Genomic DNA, 18,233 nt, shown 5'->3' with positions numbered 1-18,233 from the left:
ATCATCATCAGAATCATCATAAACATTCTCCTCCTTCTCCTCCTCCTCCTCCTCATCATCATCATCGGGATCATCAGAAACATTTTATCATCATCATCATCATCGGGATCATTAGAAACATTAGCATCATCAAAAACTTCATCATTAACATCATAATAAACATTCTCATCCTCATCATCATCATCATCATCATCATCCATGAACTTCCCTATAAAGGTTCTCCTTAAATGCTCTGTATAACAGAGTGTTTTTCTGTCAGAAAGGTAGAAGCTAACTTATTTCCCACAAATGACCCACGGTTATTTTTTCTTCATACCTGTCAGGCATTTCCTTAAATATACCTAGCAGGTCTAAGTTGGTACTTTGAAGACTTGGTTCCAATTTGGATGCTTTCTGATAAGGAAACACTCTGTTGTCTCAGTGTCTTGATGGTCAGGCATTGTCTAAAAGAGCACAGACTGTACAGTGTCCGCTGTGTGTTATGATGTTTTTCATTTTTGATAATAAACACAACAACAACAACAACTAGTGTGTACATGGTATAATCCTACAAATGAAAGTTTTCCTTTGAGAGAAGGTTCCAAGCACAGTCAAATTTTTATTTATGTATTTATTTATGTTTATTCATTTTTATTATTATTATTATTATTATTATTATTATTATTATTATTATTATTATTAGTGAGGAATGAAAGCCTTTCAATAAGAGAAGTGATACTTTTGGGCATGTAGTGTATTTAAAACATAACATTTTTTTTTTAAATAAATAAATTCTCTCATCAAATAACACAGTAAATAGAGTAATTTCTGTTTTTCCGTTTTCTATTTGAATTCTATTCTTAGTATATTTTGATTCTTTATTTATATTTTACGTGTGTGTGTGTGTGTGTGTTTTATACTACTAAATGAGGATGCTTGCTATATGCTTTGTGGTAGGGAATGCAAAGGTTTTCAAAATAAAGACAAATATAGTTTAAGAAAATGTGAGCCATTTTATCAATTTCTGAATTCATGCATTTAAACTAAGCTTTTAAGGAGGATAATGACAATCTCTCGTTAAAATATTATGTCTACACTTTCCTTTCTAAAGGACAGTCATTATGTGGTTGTTTTGAATTTTTATCAGGAGACCTTTTATCACGATCTTCTTAGTTTGCATGAATCCACTGCACTGTACTGTTGAAACACACATCATTTGTGTGTGTGTGTGTGTGTGTGTCTGTGTGTGGTTTTAGCTCAGATGATTTTCTGCTCCAGTTGGAAGCAGCTGAGGCCAAAGCTGTGTGACGTTGCTCTCATCATTCACCATTTATTTTAATCCTGTATAGGAAACTTCACCCCACACAACACGCACACACACACACACACACACACACTTCACTATTGCTTTCTGGTTTATACGTGCTACTCTGTGTCATCTAGAGGCAACAACAGACAATTTTCCTCAATTAAACAGTCCTTTTCCCCTGATAATTACACCTTTAATCAGATTAAGGACTTTTCCGAAACATCTATCTACGTCTCATGAAGTGCCTACACACAAAGAAACGGGAAGAAACAAATGTTAAATATTCATACGGTAATTTCTTTCAATAATGCATACCTTTCTCTATTTGTCCACTAGAGCGACAGAAGTTGGAGTAAGAGAAATCTTATGCTGTGTTCCAAATGACATACTACACAATATACACTTGCACTATGCCCTATGTACTCTAGTGTATGGATGTTATAAGGGTTGCATTGTCACAAATAGAACCCAGTTCCATTGATGATGTCAGATGCATGTAAGCAAGATGACAGCAGGTACAGTAGGTGATTTGAAATGGAGGAAATATGATTTTTTTTACATGTTGAAAAATAAATCATGTGTTATTATTATTATTATTATTATTATTATTATTATTATTTTACTTTATTTTTTAACTTACTTAAGTAAGTTAACTAAGTAAGTAAGTAAATAAATAAAAAAATATTAAATATTAAACAATTATGGAAGCCGAAAGAGGCCATGTGATATTATTATTTTTGCTTTTGTTTTCTCGTGATCACGACTTAATTTTCTCGTGATCTTGAGATAACAAAAGTTGTTTTCTCGTTCAACTTTTGTTATCTTGAGATCACGAGAAAATTAAATCACATGGCCTCTTTCGGCTTCCATAATTTTTTAATATTTTTTTATTCATTTACTTACTTATTTACTTACTTACAATATGTGACAGAACACCACATCATACTTTAAACATACAGTATATCCCTTTATTTATGCTTACATTTAATGTTATGCAACCTTCACGTTTCTCTAATCACTCCACAATGCAACTTGTGATTACCAAAGAACTTTTTCTTTGGAAAAACTTTATTTCGATCACATTATCATAAATCTGCATCTGATTTGCATATTGAAACTTTAACAGTCTTTCTACCACATTCCGGCATCTAGCCATGTGACTCAATCTGAATAAAAAAACAAACAAAAAACAAACAAAAATAGAAACAAAAATAGTAACAAAAATTCAATCTGAAGATAGAACAGACAAGAATAAATTGAGAAGATGTGCGTAAAATACATGCATGTGTTTATGTGACTATATTTATTCTTATGTGTGTATAAATGATATAGATTTCAGATATTAATACAAAAGAATTACATGAATATTATTTAAATAAATATTGTTAAACTGATTTAACGTACATTTGATCATCTTGGGCTTTCATGATGTGGATGCAAGAAATCAAAAGAGTGTGTGTGTGTGTGTGTGTGTGTAGGTTTTTTGTTAACCTTGATGTAACTGTCCATCTTAGTTTTATGAAATAAATAAATATATGAACACAATTTTTGATAGAACATGTAACTTTTGAAAAATATTTTTGCAACTTAAATGTTTTATTTATTTTTTTTGTAGCACAGTAAACTGCCTCCTGTAGATAACATGATTTATTAGTTATTTATTCATCCTTTATTTAAAATTTACTGCAGTATTTGTGAGAACATGCAAATTAAGAATCGGTATTTTTGTTACCATAGAAACCGTATAAGGGTTCGGATATTGAGGTACGGTATGCTGTGAGTCTCTCTCTGAAACTGTATTGCTATTGTTTCTAAACAAATGGTTGAGGTCAGTAGGATCACATGACCTGGGTCCAGTGCTAGGTAGTGAACATTAGGGCAGGGTTAAAGAGAGAGTAATGATTTAACTCACATTCACAGTTTCTAAATTGGGAGTGATAACTAGCTGGTTTTCGTGTGTGTGTGTGTGTGAGTGTGTGTGTGTGTGTGTGTCACTCTGTGTTGTCATCCATGGGAGTGTTGTAGCTCTTGACTAGCGGTTGCATAAAGAGGCCAACAGTTCCGGAAACGCAAACTAACACAAAGATCCAGAGGAAGAGCCGGTCTATTACCATTGCCACGTATTTCCAGTCCTCAATGATCTGAAAAACAAAAAGGAACCAGAACTTTATGGATTTACGTTTTCTTTTATTTACCGATTCATTTAAGATACCTGTATCACCTGTCTAAAAAAACTTTAGCTCTGGAAGGAGTCTCTACTTCCAGAAACTTAAACTATATCATGTTTTTGTGAAGCTTCTTCTTACAAGTGCGAGTGTAAGTCGTTTCTATAGAAACAAGCTGAAAATGAAACGCCTTTTGAGCAAGTGGATGAGTTATAAAAAAAAAGGCTTTAAAGTTCTAAAAAGCTCTAAAAAGCTACAGTAGACAATTATGTATTTATTTCTGGGATCAGTTATTCACCAAATATTAAAATATATTAACATATTTTTCTTATATATTATTCTTCTTATCTTATCTTCTTTTCTTATCTACAGAAATTTGCTAAAGATTACTACATTTAATCTTGGATCATTTTAAGAAACGTGCACGAATTACGGCAACGCTCACCGCTTCATCATCATCCTCGCTCTTTATCTTATCAGCGATGTATCTCACGCCCTCCACGGCTTCCTCCATATCTGCCGACTGCTTCACTGATATCCGTTTCCGGACCTCTGTGCTGTCCTGCATTTCTCTGATCCTCCAGCTCATGGTTTTGGAGTCCTCATTCACAAAGAGTGTGGAATCTGCCAGAGCGTCCTGCTCTCTTTTAAGAGAGTTCTCAGAGAACGAGCGATTTTGGTGTTTGTGCCGGAATTTCTCCCGGAGGTTTGATGAGCCAGGCCTTTGCATGAACAACATTGCTGGCAAACGATGCAAGAAGAAGCCCTTGACCCACAGTGGCATGGTGTGTGTGCTAGGAGAACGGTGATGAACATTTAGCACACACACGCTGGTGACGATGGAGAAAGTCACCAGCACCATGGTGAACATCAGGTACTTGCCGATGAGTGGCACAGCCAGTGATGTCGGAGGCACGATCTTGGAGATGAGAAGAAGGAAAACGGTTAGGGCCAGGAGAACTGAGATACACAAAGTAATCTTCTCACCACAGTCTGAAGGCAAGTAGAAAACCAAGATGGCCAGAGATGTGATTAGAACACATGGAACAATCAGGTTGATGGTGTAGAACAGTGGCTTGCGCTTGATGATGAAGTCGTAAGTGATATCCAGGTAAGTGATGTCGTCTGGGTCTTCGTTCTTGCGACCTGGAAGTGACACGATGTCCCACTCGCCACTGGGTTTAAAGTCGTCGCGGCTTGCGAAATCGGAGAGCAGGACCAGATCGATCTCGGTGTGGTCATACGTCCACGAGCGGAACTTCAGTGTGCAGTTCTGCTGGTCGAACGGAAAATTTCGCACCTCGATCTTACATGCGCTTTTATAGATGGCTGGTGGTAACCAAGCAACCTCACCATTACTGGACACGACGGCATTGGAGTAGAAGGACACCTCGTAAGTCCCGTCTGCACTATAAACCCAAAACACAGAAGCAAAACTGACATTCTATCTATCAGAATACTTTGGATTAAAGTCATTACATAGTACAGACTTAAAATATCTGACCAAAAAATTCCAAAGCTAACATTCAAGACCTTGTTCTTTAAAAGAATATAAGAAAGCTCTATGGTGATGAGAGTGAAGCGATTAACTTTATAATCATTTTAGTTTTTAATCTTCTGTTATTCCATGCCAGCTTGAATTCTCACATGTTTTGAGAATCTCATGAGGAAATTTATGTAAATTTTACAAAAGATTCTACTTTTCACTGAAGACATTCTCCAGGGCACTGGTGGCTCTGTGGTAGGTTTCTTGCCTACCAATGCGGAAGGCCTGGGTTGGATTCCCAGCCAGTGCCCAATCCCCAGTCACTGGATGCAGTGCCAGTCCCAAGCCTGGATAAAAATGGGAGGCTTGTGTCAGGAAGGGCATCCAGTGTAAAACCTGTGCCAAGTTGGTCTGCTGTGGTGACCCCTCACACACACATAGCGAGCAGCCAAAAGATCAACAACTTAAGACATTATCCATCCATCTTCTGTATGAATTATCCTACACAGGTTCCCTGTGAATCTGGACTCTGACTCAGGGCACAAAGCACGGGACACTCTGGATGGGGTGCCAATACATCACATGGAACAATGGCTGTTGTATTGTTTTGTATTAATCACTGTTTAATTTTGTTGCATTACATTAGAAGCATTAGAAGAATTGGACACATTACACACTATAGAAAGATTTAGAGATGTCTATAAAGCATGACTGGGGCAGGAAACCAGAGAATCTGGAGGAAACCCCTAAACTACAGGGAAAACAGAGGCAGAAATCAAACCCCAAGCCCAGGAGGTGTTAACAACTAAGCCACCAAGTTCTTGTGATAATAATTTTTGTATTAATTTAGAAATCAATGCACAATAGAAAATTTTCAGTAGTGGTCTCAGATTTTCGGACCCTGCTATAAATCAAACACTAACGACCAGCATGTGTTAAAATGGAAAAGCACAGTGTTTTTTGGCACTAAGCATGTTCTCCTGCTTATCTCATCTCATCTCATCTCATCTCATCTCACTAATGCATGCCTAATCTCTCCAGAGATCCTGAGTGCCCTAAACACACTCTCCTGTATGAAATGAAGATTTGTCTGGACACAAACATGGGGTGTTTATCCAGACACTCAGCAATCCTGAGTCGCTTTGCTATCACATGGTATTGTCTCCAAGCATCTGTTGTAGCTGAAGTTAAACATGAACTCAATGCTTGAAAAACTGCACTGTGTTTTTCGTTCACTCTGTTTTTTTAATGCGTCTACAAGCAGCAATGCAGTGAAGCTTCAGTGCTGGCTAAAAATGGGGGGAAAATGGATTAGTGAGGAGTAAAAATCCTTTATAATCTGGTGTTCCTGAGCTGCTGTGGGTCAAACTGACAATACTGTAATATTATTTTACAGTCAGCAGGACAGAATGAGCAGAAAATTGTTGGTCATTCATAATACTTTAACTTTTAGCAACTTTTAGCGTAAAAGAAGTGACAGGCAGAAGCTACGACCAATCAGAGAGACCAAAAACGTTCCAGGAAACTAATGAACGATAGTCTGAGTATTTATCCTCATTGTAGAATCTGTGTAATTACTGATGAACTGCATCGGAAAAATAATTCTCACTTATTGTAGAGGACGATGTCTGGCAGCCATATGTGCTGTGTAGGAAGACGAACTTTCATGACCCCTTCGTACTCGTCTGGATTCCACATTAATCTGTAATCATTCCACACCTGAAACAGACAACAAAAACACTTGAGAACAAAAACTCTACACCGAAGGCACTGTTTCTTATTTCAGAGTCCAAATCAGAGCTGATTATGATTATATAAGGAATAAAGCTCACACTGTTCGAAGAAATATCAACAACAGTGATGGGTAGTGAGATGAATCCAAGCTATGATTAATCTTAGTATAGGCTACGGTAAAAACGTGTTGTTTTTCTGAATAAATATTAGAAATATTGTACATTACCTGAGATTATTTGATAATATTACCTGAGTGAGCCAGCAGTTCGTGGTCATAATCTGTTCCCTTTCATTCTGAAAGCAGGTAATCAAATGTTATTCACGGGTTTGTGTGTGTGTGTGTGTGTGTGTGTCTGTGTGTGTGTGTGTGTCTCACCACACTGATGAGCTGAGCTAGAGACACCTGGATGGCGATGGTCACCTGCTGGCTCTTGTTGACTGCTGGTCGTATGAGCTTGTTGTAGCGCTCAGGAGACAGGAGGTAATTAATTAATCGCTCCTCAACCTCAGCGCACAACGCCGCTACAAGACACAAACAAATACACAACAACCATATGTGGGAAAAAAAACAAGACATGATCTGGTGAAGCAAAACATCCATGTTCATTAGAAGACGAGACTATTTAACCTCTTCTACACATCGCAAGATAGATAGATAGATAGATAGATAGATAGATAGATAGATAGATAGATAGATAGATAGATAGATAGATAGATAGATAGATAGATATTCAATTTTATTTGTATAGCACTTTTAACAATGGACATTGTCTCAAAGCAGCTTTACAAAATATAAGAAATATAGTACAAAAAGTTCAAGATTAGATTCAAGAGATTCAAAGATTTAAGATTCAATATTACACTTTATTTGAAACATTCAACTTTTGTTGAGGAAAGCGGGATGATGCTAACATCCGTGTCATTCTAATAAAAAAAAAAATAAATAAATAAAAAAAAACCGTCATCCCTGCAGGACTCTATTGTGTAATATGTATGCAGAAACAGTGATTACATTCACGGTCGAAGAGGGAAACGTTATAATGATTTGTGACAGGCAGCCCGGGCAGTGCGCTGGTACTGCCGTGCATCTAAAGGACACACTCAGAGCGGATTATATCACCATCGTTAATATGTTCAGTGACAATGTGATTCAAACTGACAGGCTGAGACGTCATGCTGCAAATACAGCCTTCGACACCCGGTCCTGTGTCTTCACATGCCTTCTGAACCGGGGCACACACACACACACACACACACACACACACACACACACGTCCTGATGTGGTATAGGACACAGTATGACTTTTTTAAATTTTATTGTCTACCTGAAGACTCTGAGCTTTAAATGCAGGATCTATCTATCTATCTATCTATCTATCTATCTATCTATCTATCTGTCTGTCTGTCTGTCTGTCTGTCTGTCTGTCTGTCTGTCTATCTGTCTGTCTGTCTGTCTGTCTGTCTGTCTATCTATCTATCTATCTATCTATCTATCTATCTATCTATCTATCTATCTATCTAGTGAAAACAAGAAGCTAAAGAAGCAAAAAAGTCATAACGGATGTGAAATCTAGATGCCTGCTATACAGTCGATAACAGTTCATTATCTGCTTTATCATCAATTACATGACCTTTAACTCATCAGCCATGTTTGAGTCAGAGAGGTTTTAATGTGCTCTCTCTCTCTCTCTCTCTCTCTCTCTCTCTCTCTCTCTCAAACAAACGAACGAACAAACAAACGAACACATCAGTCACAGCTGCCATGTGCCTGAGGCCTTGACTCTCGTGTCTCTTGAGATCAGATCACTACCTAACACTACAAATGACTCAATTCATCACAGTCTAATCAGCATTTGTTTTTACTGCACAATCACACACCCAGAATTTTTTATAGAGATGAAAATAAACAAGTAAAACAAGAAGTCCATCATCTATCGTTTTTTTTGTACCGCTTTACCTACAGAGGATTGTGAGGAACCAGGAGCTTATCCCAGGTGACTTAGGGCACAAAGCAGGAACCCCCTCGATGGGCTCCAACGCATCACAGGGCACAATCACACAATTTAAAGATATCAATCAGCCTAGAATGCATGTCTTGGAGGAAACACTTGAAGCACAGGAGGAAGCATACAAATATCAAGGTGAGAGGAGGCAGGAATCAAACCCCTCAACCCTGGATATGTGAGGCAAGCGTGCTATAATAAATAAAAACATATTTTAATATAAAATGTAGGAAGATAATCTAATTCCCCTTCTTGTTATTCACACAGAGCTGTTTGCAGTCTGATTTACTTCGATTGTCATCATTAAGCTTGAAGCACCGTGCATCTGGATCGCTGTCATTTCGTCTCGTCTGTTTTATAGCGTGACATCAGAACCTGTGATTTGATCCTAATGTATCATCTGAGCGTTGGGATCAGAGCATTTTGTAGGACTAGTACAAGGATAAATAATTAGAACCAATAATAGAGAACTAATACTTGATACCAAGGAATATGAGGATTATTTGTGATGATTATCTTTAAAAGATGTGAAATTGAAAAATATAACATTTATAAGGATTTTGTAACTCGGATCAAGACGTATCCGAACTAACCACGTCCTACAGAAGCAGTAAAAGTCTATTAAAAAGAGTTTACAAAAATGTGCTTGGACATGTCCTTAGAAATGCCCGAGGGACCTTATGAAATCTCTCTCTCTCTCACACACACACACACACAAACCTTCCCTACACTATGAGTCTCCAGTTAAATTTTCCAGTTAAACTGTAAAACTCAGTGCATGTGCACATCCACACACAACAAGGACTGAAAACACACACACACAGCCTTGACTCTTCCACTTGGATGCACTTCAACTCTGTGAATAATTCAGTTGCACTAAAATAAATGCTGCCTCATCATGCAGACAGTGCTGACACACACATACACACGCACACCATGAAGATGATCTCTGAAAAAATGTCTATCTATCTATCTATCTATCTATCTATCTATCTATCTATCTATCTATCTATCTATCAGTTCAATCAACCATCCATCTCTTCCTATGTATATCCAATGATTCCGTTTTTTATTCAACCAATTAATCCATCCATCCATCCTGTCTATCTATGTACACCAGCACCAATAGAAAAACGCTTGCTTATCAAAACAAAACAAAAAAGGTGTGTGTAACAGGATGAAAAATATGAATCAAATGTGCAGTTTTTTTTTCTGTGTGTGTGTGTGTGTGTGTGTGTGTGTATTTAAGTCTTTCTTTCAGCCCTTCAGCAGCTCTGACTCACTGGGCAAAAGATTTACTCATGATTATGACATACTTATCCTGCCCTGAGACTACCACACACACACACACACACACACACACACATTCCATAATTGATGTTCTGCACCATCTATGCAACATCATACACAGTCATACAACACTCATACATACACTGCATCATTGAACACAGAGAGAGAGAGAGAGAGAGAGAGAGAGAGAGAGAGAGAGACGCCTTTACAGAAGCCCTGCTTCATCTGCATTATTAAAAATTGATTCGTATCTGACCTCACAGCGAGGTTACATCTTTTAGGTCAACTTCATTACCTCTTCATCTCTTCTCTTCACGGTGTAAAAAAAAAAAAAAAAAAATCACACACTTCTTTTCTCAGTGTCTTGTACATGATTCATTTTTTTTTTTACCAGTATTGCAACCAGTATAACTGGAAAGCACTGTACTTTCCTGTACCTTATAGTTTTATGAAAACTATAAAAAAACAACAATATTAACAACAGTCATAGCTAACAAAAATTATTGTAAAAATAATTTGACCATTTGATACTAGTTCATTATGCTGAAGTGAGACCAGGGAATAGGTCAGTTCTGCGTTAGCTAGCTAAACTTGTTGACTATTCTCGTTTACGTTTCGCTTTGAAATGAACCTTCATATTTCTCAGAAATGTTGCTGCTGTTATTATTCACACTAACCCATTACAAAGAGTTTTAACAAGTCGTTTAATTTTGCATCATATGGCACTGATAACTGCTCTGTATAATAATAATAATAATAATAATCATAATCATAATCATCATCATCATCATCTATAATAATAATAACAATAAAAAATAATAATAGTGGTGATTGTTAACGATGTCTACACCCATGCTAGTTTTCATCTTAAATTTATTTTAATAAACTGAATTAATATCATTACAATATTTCTGTAAAGCTGCTTATGACGTTGATCTATTATTAAAAGTGCTTCACAAATAACATTGAATGTACAATTATTTGGTACAAAATCACTGGAACTGAATTAAACTATTTGATGACAACAACACTGTAACTGAATATTTTTTATGTTATTTTTTATGAATGTAATCCAATTTAAACAATTGCGCAATAAGCAATTGAAGACGGAGTGGATCTGGCAACCTTTCTGTCAGACATGCGATTTAAGAAAAAAAACAAAAAAAAGAAAGAAAGAAATGTTATTGTGAGGTTTTGTTAGTTTCATCTCCACACCAGTGAACCTGATTCCCCCAGAGTCTCCATCAGCACACCGCACTCATTACTTACTGGTGAGGAAAAGCAGCCAAAGTCCTTTTTCCATCCGAGCAGCCATGTGCAGATCTCACCCTCTCTCCTCTCTGTATAGCATTCAGCATTAAAGTCCAGTTTAAAGTCCGCTCTTAATCACGCGCCGTTTCTGCAACCATTTTGGGTTATAAACGCATGCGGGGGATTTTTTTTATTCTACCGGATTAAAATCCGTCATCTACTTTCCTCTCTAAAAGCGCATCCCTAAAGAAGAGCACAGAGATTTTGCTCCTCATCTCTATCACATGAGCTGGGATAATCCAAGCAGGATCCACTTTTGCTTCCCAAAAATCACGAAGCGCAAACTGGATCCATCCTGACGCACCGGTTTAAATGGCTCAGGGTTGCCAGATTGGTATTTACGGTATATTTACAAAAGTGGTTTTAATTGTTGTATTTTCATTATCGTCGTTATATGGCGTCCATAAATACGCATTAAAGGCTGTTTTTTTAAAAAAAAAAACCATGATGCAACACATGATGGCGCATAACGCAGTAACACAATACACAGAGACAAACATGTGCAACATTTAAATACACTTAATTGCCAAAAGTATGTGGACACCCTTTCTTTTGACTGCTTTAAGGTTGCTAAAAGGCGCATAGATTCTCATATAGCTATGGAAGTATGACCGTCTGAGGAAACTGGCATTAGTTAAGTGACTTTAATACGACGCTGTCACGGGATAAGTCATGTTGTGCCATTTTGCCTGGCTAGATCTTCCCTGAGAAATATAAGTGCTATTATTGTGAAATGGAAATCGTGTAAGTGCACAAACAGCCCTAATGCACAGGATTAAACCTCACAAACCAAAACAGATCATAAATAATAGTCAAAGTATATCAAACAAGCTCATAGATGTCCACATATTGTATGTCTGACCACGGAGTGTTTATACAATGTGCAAAATACAAAATGTTTAATGATACACCCAAGACAATAAATATTCAAGGCAGTGGATAGAAAAATAGGAATACCAGAAATGTGAAAATGGAATACACAGATGTAATGAAGCAAGGCTAGTCACCTCTTTTTAGTTTTCACAAATGCATGTATTTTATTTAATAAATACATGCAGAAAACTACATTCAGATAATCAATCTCAACGAACACCTAAACGCAATCTCACAATCTGGCAACCCTGTGAATGATGGAAACTCATTAAACACTGAAAAACTGACCAGTCAGGAGAACTTTGTAGTGACTTTTACTACATGAGGAGAGAAACAGAGACAAACCAAGCTGGAAAAAAAACGCCCACACAGCGTGACAGAGCCACCGGTTTGTCCTTCATCTATGTGTCTTTCTTCACACACACACACACACACACACACACACACACACACACACACACACACACACACACACACACACACACACACACACACACACACACACACACACACACACAAAGACTAATCTCAGCACGTTCCGATACCTCTGCGGTGGACAGCCGTGATCGTATAGTGGTCAGTACTCTGCGTTGTGGCCGCAGCAACCCCGGTTCGAATCCGGGTCACGGCAGGAGCTTTTAAATTAGACCTGAGTTTTGAAGTTCTGCAATAATCTACATCTCTAATCCAACAGCCAAATAAAAATACACCAAATAAATTCAAACACTGGTGCGTTTTACTGGCTTTAATCTATTTACACAAGATTACAGTATTACTTTAACATATTAATATTATATATTATTATTATTATTATTATTAATATTAATAATAATAATAATAAGTCAACGAATAAATGACTTGACAATGAATTGATCTGCAATTCGCTAAAACTAGGAAATATACTATAACAAATTACAAATAAAAAAAGAGTGGTTAATAGAGTGAAAAATCTGATTTAAAAAACGTAATGCGGGAAAGCAAACTAATTATCACTCTTCATGCTCATTTAATCATAATTTTTTTTTTACGTTTTTATCCAATACCTAATGATATTTTATGTATCTTTTATCCATAAGCTGTCTTTCATAAAACACAATTTTAATACTCATAAAACCCTTCAAAAAAAAAAAAAAAAAAGTTAATTTAGTTATGAAGCAAAACCAATTACAGAGATGTAGTTTACAATTTGATTTTCTAAGGTTTATAGTTATAGATTTATTTCTCGTCATTTTTCCCCTCTTCAAAACCGAAAGGGGTTTCTGGCTACCAAAAAAAAAAAAAAGAAAAAAAGAAGAAAAAAAACCGCACCGGAAATACCGTGCCACTAGATGGCGCCATTGCGGCGAGACAGCGCAAAGTCATAAAGGCAAAATCTGACGTGTAAAGGGCTGAGTGTAAGAACTGATTGGTCAGATTGCAAGAAAAAAAAAAGTACACCTGCGTCATATAACAGTTCTGCTGAAAAAGTGTGAGTGTATTTCACCCACAGAGACTCCATGATGATGGAGATAAAGTGAGATGATTAAGGGTTACTCTGGGTTCGGTCTATGGTGACAGGGCGGTGCCGTGGCTTTATGTCACGTCAACACAAATATTCATGGTTCTATGGAACTGCATTTTCACTCTTGCCTTCACGACTGCAGCACAAGACAATACAAGTGTTCTGTAGATATAAATAACAAAAATAGCATGGCAAGTTTAAGCCATGTAGAAATTCAGCATTATATGGAGTCACATGTAAGAAATAAAAACATGTGCTGTTATAGGAAAATAATCAGTAATAAGGAGTTAATATTACTAATCTAATGCTGATTGGTGTCCTTTAACAGCACATGCTTTATTCTTTTTTATACCAAAGCAAATTTGTTTTTGAAAAACAGAAGAAAATAGATCAGGGAACAGTGTTTCTGAAAAATGGCACCTGTTCAGGACAAATGAGGAACGATCTTTGTGAACTTTGTGCTCGATGAATGGAAACGTGAAAAGCTTTTGATCTGGTGCATTCTAACAAGAAGCTCCACCCACAAGCCTCTTCTCAGGAAGTTCAGTGTAGGGTGCGTTGAGCTGCTGATGGATCTCGGCCTGACACGTGGACGAGGGTGAAGACTTTCAGTAGCTGTTTTATTACTTAAACATTAACAGACATATTGGACATGTTAGCAGTGTATATACTGTATATTAAATTAAATCAGCATGAGGAGCTTTCATAAACACAGGTGAAAATGCAAAAGAGTTTGGAAAGCTGTTATAAAGGCAAAGGATACTTTAAAGAAGAGGAATAATTTGATTTTTAGGCAATTTCACTATTATCTATGTTTTATTCAAAAAAGTACATTAAGATGGTTAATAACTTAAAGATGGTTAATTACTGACTGAGCAATTGTCTTCTATTCCCTTCTATATTTTCTAATTTTGTCTATTTGTGTTAATTCGGGTAGGCTGTTTGATTCTTCTCTCGCCTCTACGCATTTTTTCCACAGCTCTCGGTCTCATAAGAAGCTTGTTAAGTGTCACTGCTGCTCGTCAGATGCAGGATGCACACACAGGTCTGACCTGGAAAGTTAAAGCTGAGAGCGGTGTGGAACATTTCAGTGTGGTTTTAGCTCGCTGTACCTTCCTGTTTCCCCGAGCAGAGCGCTTTACACTGCAGAGCAAACCAAACTAAATAAACACACACATCATATTCATACAGCGGATTCAAGTAAAAGCAATATCTGATAATGAATGAAGACTGAAATAAATTTCTTTATGCTCCTATTTTATTGAAAATGAAATTTTATTAAGTCACTTGACTTTTTTGTGTTCGAATTACTTAGTGATAATTATTATATGACATTTTAGATGGACAGATTTAAGCATGGAGGTTTTAGGATAATATTCAACCTCACAAGCTGAGTAACTGAAGATAATCATGCTTTCATGCTTCATGTTTTTTAAATAAATATTTATAAAATAGTTATATAAATATAACTTTATTATATAAAGTAATAAATAAGACATCAGGATTTCCATTTACGCATGTTCCAAAGCATTTTTTCTCTTGCTTACATTTAATTCAATTTTATTAATTAAACAACAGCCTCTTAGATTTTAGTCTATTTCCTGAAAGAAAACATTTTCATGAGCATCATCAGCATGAAGTAAAGCGAGTAACTGTCTGTATAAATATCATATCTGATGTCTTACATAATAAGCGAACCTGCAGTTGTGTGTTTCGAGCGGATTAAAGTGCAGGCTGAAATCTGGTGCTTTAGAAAAGAGCAGTTACAATATCACACATCTTTATGAAGTCTGAAGATGGTTCTAATTTTGCACCGTGTCTGAAAAAGAAAAGAAAACAACAGTGTGGCCTGAGACAAACAAAAATAGCCACACATCCTGTGGAAAGTTTGAGAGGTGAGAAACTCATAGTGTTTCAGAGAAAAGCGACTCGGTGGTCAGAGAGGCCTGCAGAGATGAAACACTCAGAGCTGCAGTGTGTGAAGGAGCAAAGAGACAAACAGAGGTACAAAACCACCAAACACACACACACACACACACACACACACACACACACACAGAGGTGTCCACCCTGGCAAACACATACATATGCAATGTATGCATGTATAAATAAAAATAAAATAAAAATTAAATATCAAGAAGTTTTGAGGATTTTAAACTATTTTAATTAACAATCTCACACACACACACACACACACACACACACAAATATATATATATATATATTGTAAGACACATACAGTAGATATAAAATATCCTACAGTGCATTTTAAATACTTAAACTTTTAACTACCATAATTTTATTGAATTTATTAATATATATTTAGGTGGAAAAAACAGTTGTATATGTCCTTCATAAATGACCTCAGACACAGTCATGGACTGTGTACTAAAATCCAGAAAAGATTTAAAACACACTTGTTCTATGTAATGATAAATCCTTTAGTAGTGTGTGCTGTTAGTCCTCAGTATCATGAAGTAATTTAGCTTTGGTGTGTGTGTGTGTGTGTGTGTGTGTGTGTGGTGGGAGAGAGAGAGAGAGAGCGAGAGAGAGAGAGAGAGAGATGTGATTGGTTAGTGTCACAGTGGTGAAGGAGGAGCCATATTAAGGCCTGAATAAAACTCCACCCACATCCACACTGACATCCTGTTTATACTCATAAAGAAAGACATACAGAAAGACAAATGTATTTTGTTTAACAATCTGTACCTACTCTCTGGATCATGAAACTCACCAGGTTTTGGTCTGAATGCTGTTTCACTTGAGGACAAACTAATAAAGTAACTAACTAAATAAAACGATGTTTTACTTCTAACACAACATTCACGTAGTTCAATTCTAATAGAACTCTTCGATTAGAAAAGATAAGACTCTGACCTTCTGTCTAAAGGAGTTAGCGCGGTCAGTCACACATTTGCTTGTATTCAAATAGTGAGTAAGAATTGTGAATATTTAAGTGATCTTTTCCTTTCTTTGTTTAAATTAACTAAAAAATAAGTATTTCTAATAAATAAATATTTCTCACTTTTGGACCCCACTGTATGCTCATTAAAAAGCTGACAAATATTGCAAGAAAAGGCTCACAAAAGAACAAGTGACACACTGTATCTCACACACAGATGGAGGTGGGGTGTGTGTTAGTACTTTACAATGCTACTCACACACACACACACACACACACACACAAAGGACATGAAGCAATCAAAGTCAGAGGTTAAGCAGTTTTCATTCTTATTATCCTTTTCATAAAAAAATAAAAAATAAAATATTAAAAAAGTATAAATCCAACACTTAGTGTACAAAAAAAAAAAACCCTGGGTCTTTTCCCCTGTTCTGGATTTCTTTAACCATGTGACCCATTTTACATCTGCGGTGTCTTTAGTGTGTACAATAAAAACAACACGAACATTGCTGCAACTGTTTTTATAAGTTATTTACAAATCATTCTTATTTTAAAAAATAAGGCCAGTTTATTAGGTTATTATTATCTTGCTAGAAAAAAAAAAAAACAGATTTGATGGATTCCTACTTTTAAACAATGCTGAGACATCTTCATAAATATTGGCACCAGGTTCTTATTTAAAGAAGAAGCCTTTATTTTTGTCACACATACATAACAGCACAGTGAAATTCTTTTATTCATATATCCCACCTTCTAGATTGAGGTCAGAGCACAGGGTCAGACATGTTGCAGCGCCCCCTAAAGCATAAAGGGTTAAGAAACTTGTTTAAGAGCCCAACACTGGCATATTGGTGGTATTGGCTTGACCTTCTGATCACCAACCCAGAGCCTTAACCACATGATGTATCACCACTGCCCAAAAGAGAAGGTATTGTTTCCAGCTGCCAAAACCTGCTGTTAAATACAAACATTTTATTGGTGTATTACAGTTCGCGTACATTTTGCATACATTTATTTTTCATATTTTCTGCTTGAACCCCAAACAGCATCCGATCTCATCGTTGGTACAAGCAAAAATTAAGACACGAGTGTAATGGTCACCGTTCAAGGTGAACCCAAATTAAAAAAAATATTTAATCTATCATAGTTCAGCATGCAGAAAGAAAAGAATGAAAAAAGGAGCTTAATCACCAAAGTGGAACCATCATACGAAGCCATGTATTACTGCAGATTTAGAGATTTTTTTTTAACGTGGTTTGGAATTGGAACATTAGTAGCATAGAACAGGGAGAGATTTTATATGTACAGCTAGTTTAATTCATTTTAATTAGTTCCTAAACATCAAATTTAATGTTTTTTTTAAATAGTGTGCATATTACATGCATTATAATGGTCCTTACTAAGCTACTACACATTGTCTACATTACATTGAACTACATCACACTGAACTACTACACACTATTAGTCATGTAGTTAGCATGAAAACTCAGTTTATAGCTTTAGGATTTCATCAGATGTCAGTGTGAATTCCATGACCTCCATACCTGGAACAAAGACATGCTTGTGAAACCCAATGGCTTGAACTAGAACATAATACTTGTAATTCCCTTCTGTTATGTAGAATGTTGTGTAGAATTCCTTCAAACTGGAGACTACTTCAATATCTTGATAACAATTTCA

The 18,233-nt window shown here is 36.3% G+C and overlaps 1 protein-coding gene and 1 non-coding gene across 2 annotated transcripts; one reads left to right on the top strand and one right to left on the bottom strand.

Annotated features, from left to right (window-relative positions):
• Positions 1-2,561: 2,561 nt before the first annotated feature.
• Positions 2,562-11,573, bottom strand: LOC131357734 (neuronal acetylcholine receptor subunit beta-2-like). Its single transcript, XM_058396994.1, has 6 exons — positions 11,236-11,573; positions 7,050-7,195; positions 6,923-6,967; positions 6,549-6,658; positions 3,899-4,862; positions 2,562-3,429 (listed from the first exon to the last, which is right to left on the bottom strand). The coding sequence occupies exons 1-6, from the start codon at positions 11,279-11,281 to the stop codon at positions 3,280-3,282; spliced, it is 1,461 nt and encodes a 486-aa protein (XP_058252977.1). The 5' UTR covers positions 11,282-11,573; the 3' UTR covers positions 2,562-3,279.
• A 1,136-nt stretch (positions 11,574-12,709) lies between these two features.
• trnah-gug (transfer RNA histidin (anticodon GUG)) lies at positions 12,710-12,781 on the top strand. The gene has a single exon. It is a non-coding gene; the product is annotated as a tRNA-His (tRNA).
• The last annotated feature ends 5,452 nt before the right edge of the window (positions 12,782-18,233 follow it).

This window comes from Hemibagrus wyckioides, linkage group LG08 (genome assembly GCF_019097595.1).
Source record: "Hemibagrus wyckioides isolate EC202008001 linkage group LG08, SWU_Hwy_1.0, whole genome shotgun sequence".
In the NCBI taxonomy this organism is placed as follows: Eukaryota; Metazoa; Chordata; class Actinopteri; order Siluriformes; family Bagridae; genus Hemibagrus; species Hemibagrus wyckioides.
This window is presented reverse-complemented; position numbering and strand designations above follow the sequence as displayed.

What these genes read in the sequence shown, in the direction of transcription:
- LOC131357734 (XM_058396994.1), bottom strand. Translation starts at nt 11,281, where the DNA reads ATGGCTGCTCGGATGGAAAAAGGACTTTGGCTGCTTTTCCTCACCA. An exon ending in GACATCGTCCTCTACAATAA is followed by an intron (nt 4,863 to 6,548) that starts GTGAGAATTATT and finishes TTGGGTTTATAG; the next exon opens with TGCAGACGGGACTTACGAGG. An exon ending in GCGAGGATGATGATGAAGCG is followed by an intron (nt 3,430 to 3,898) that starts GTGAGCGTTGCC and finishes TTTGTTTTTCAG; the next exon opens with ATCATTGAGGACTGGAAATA.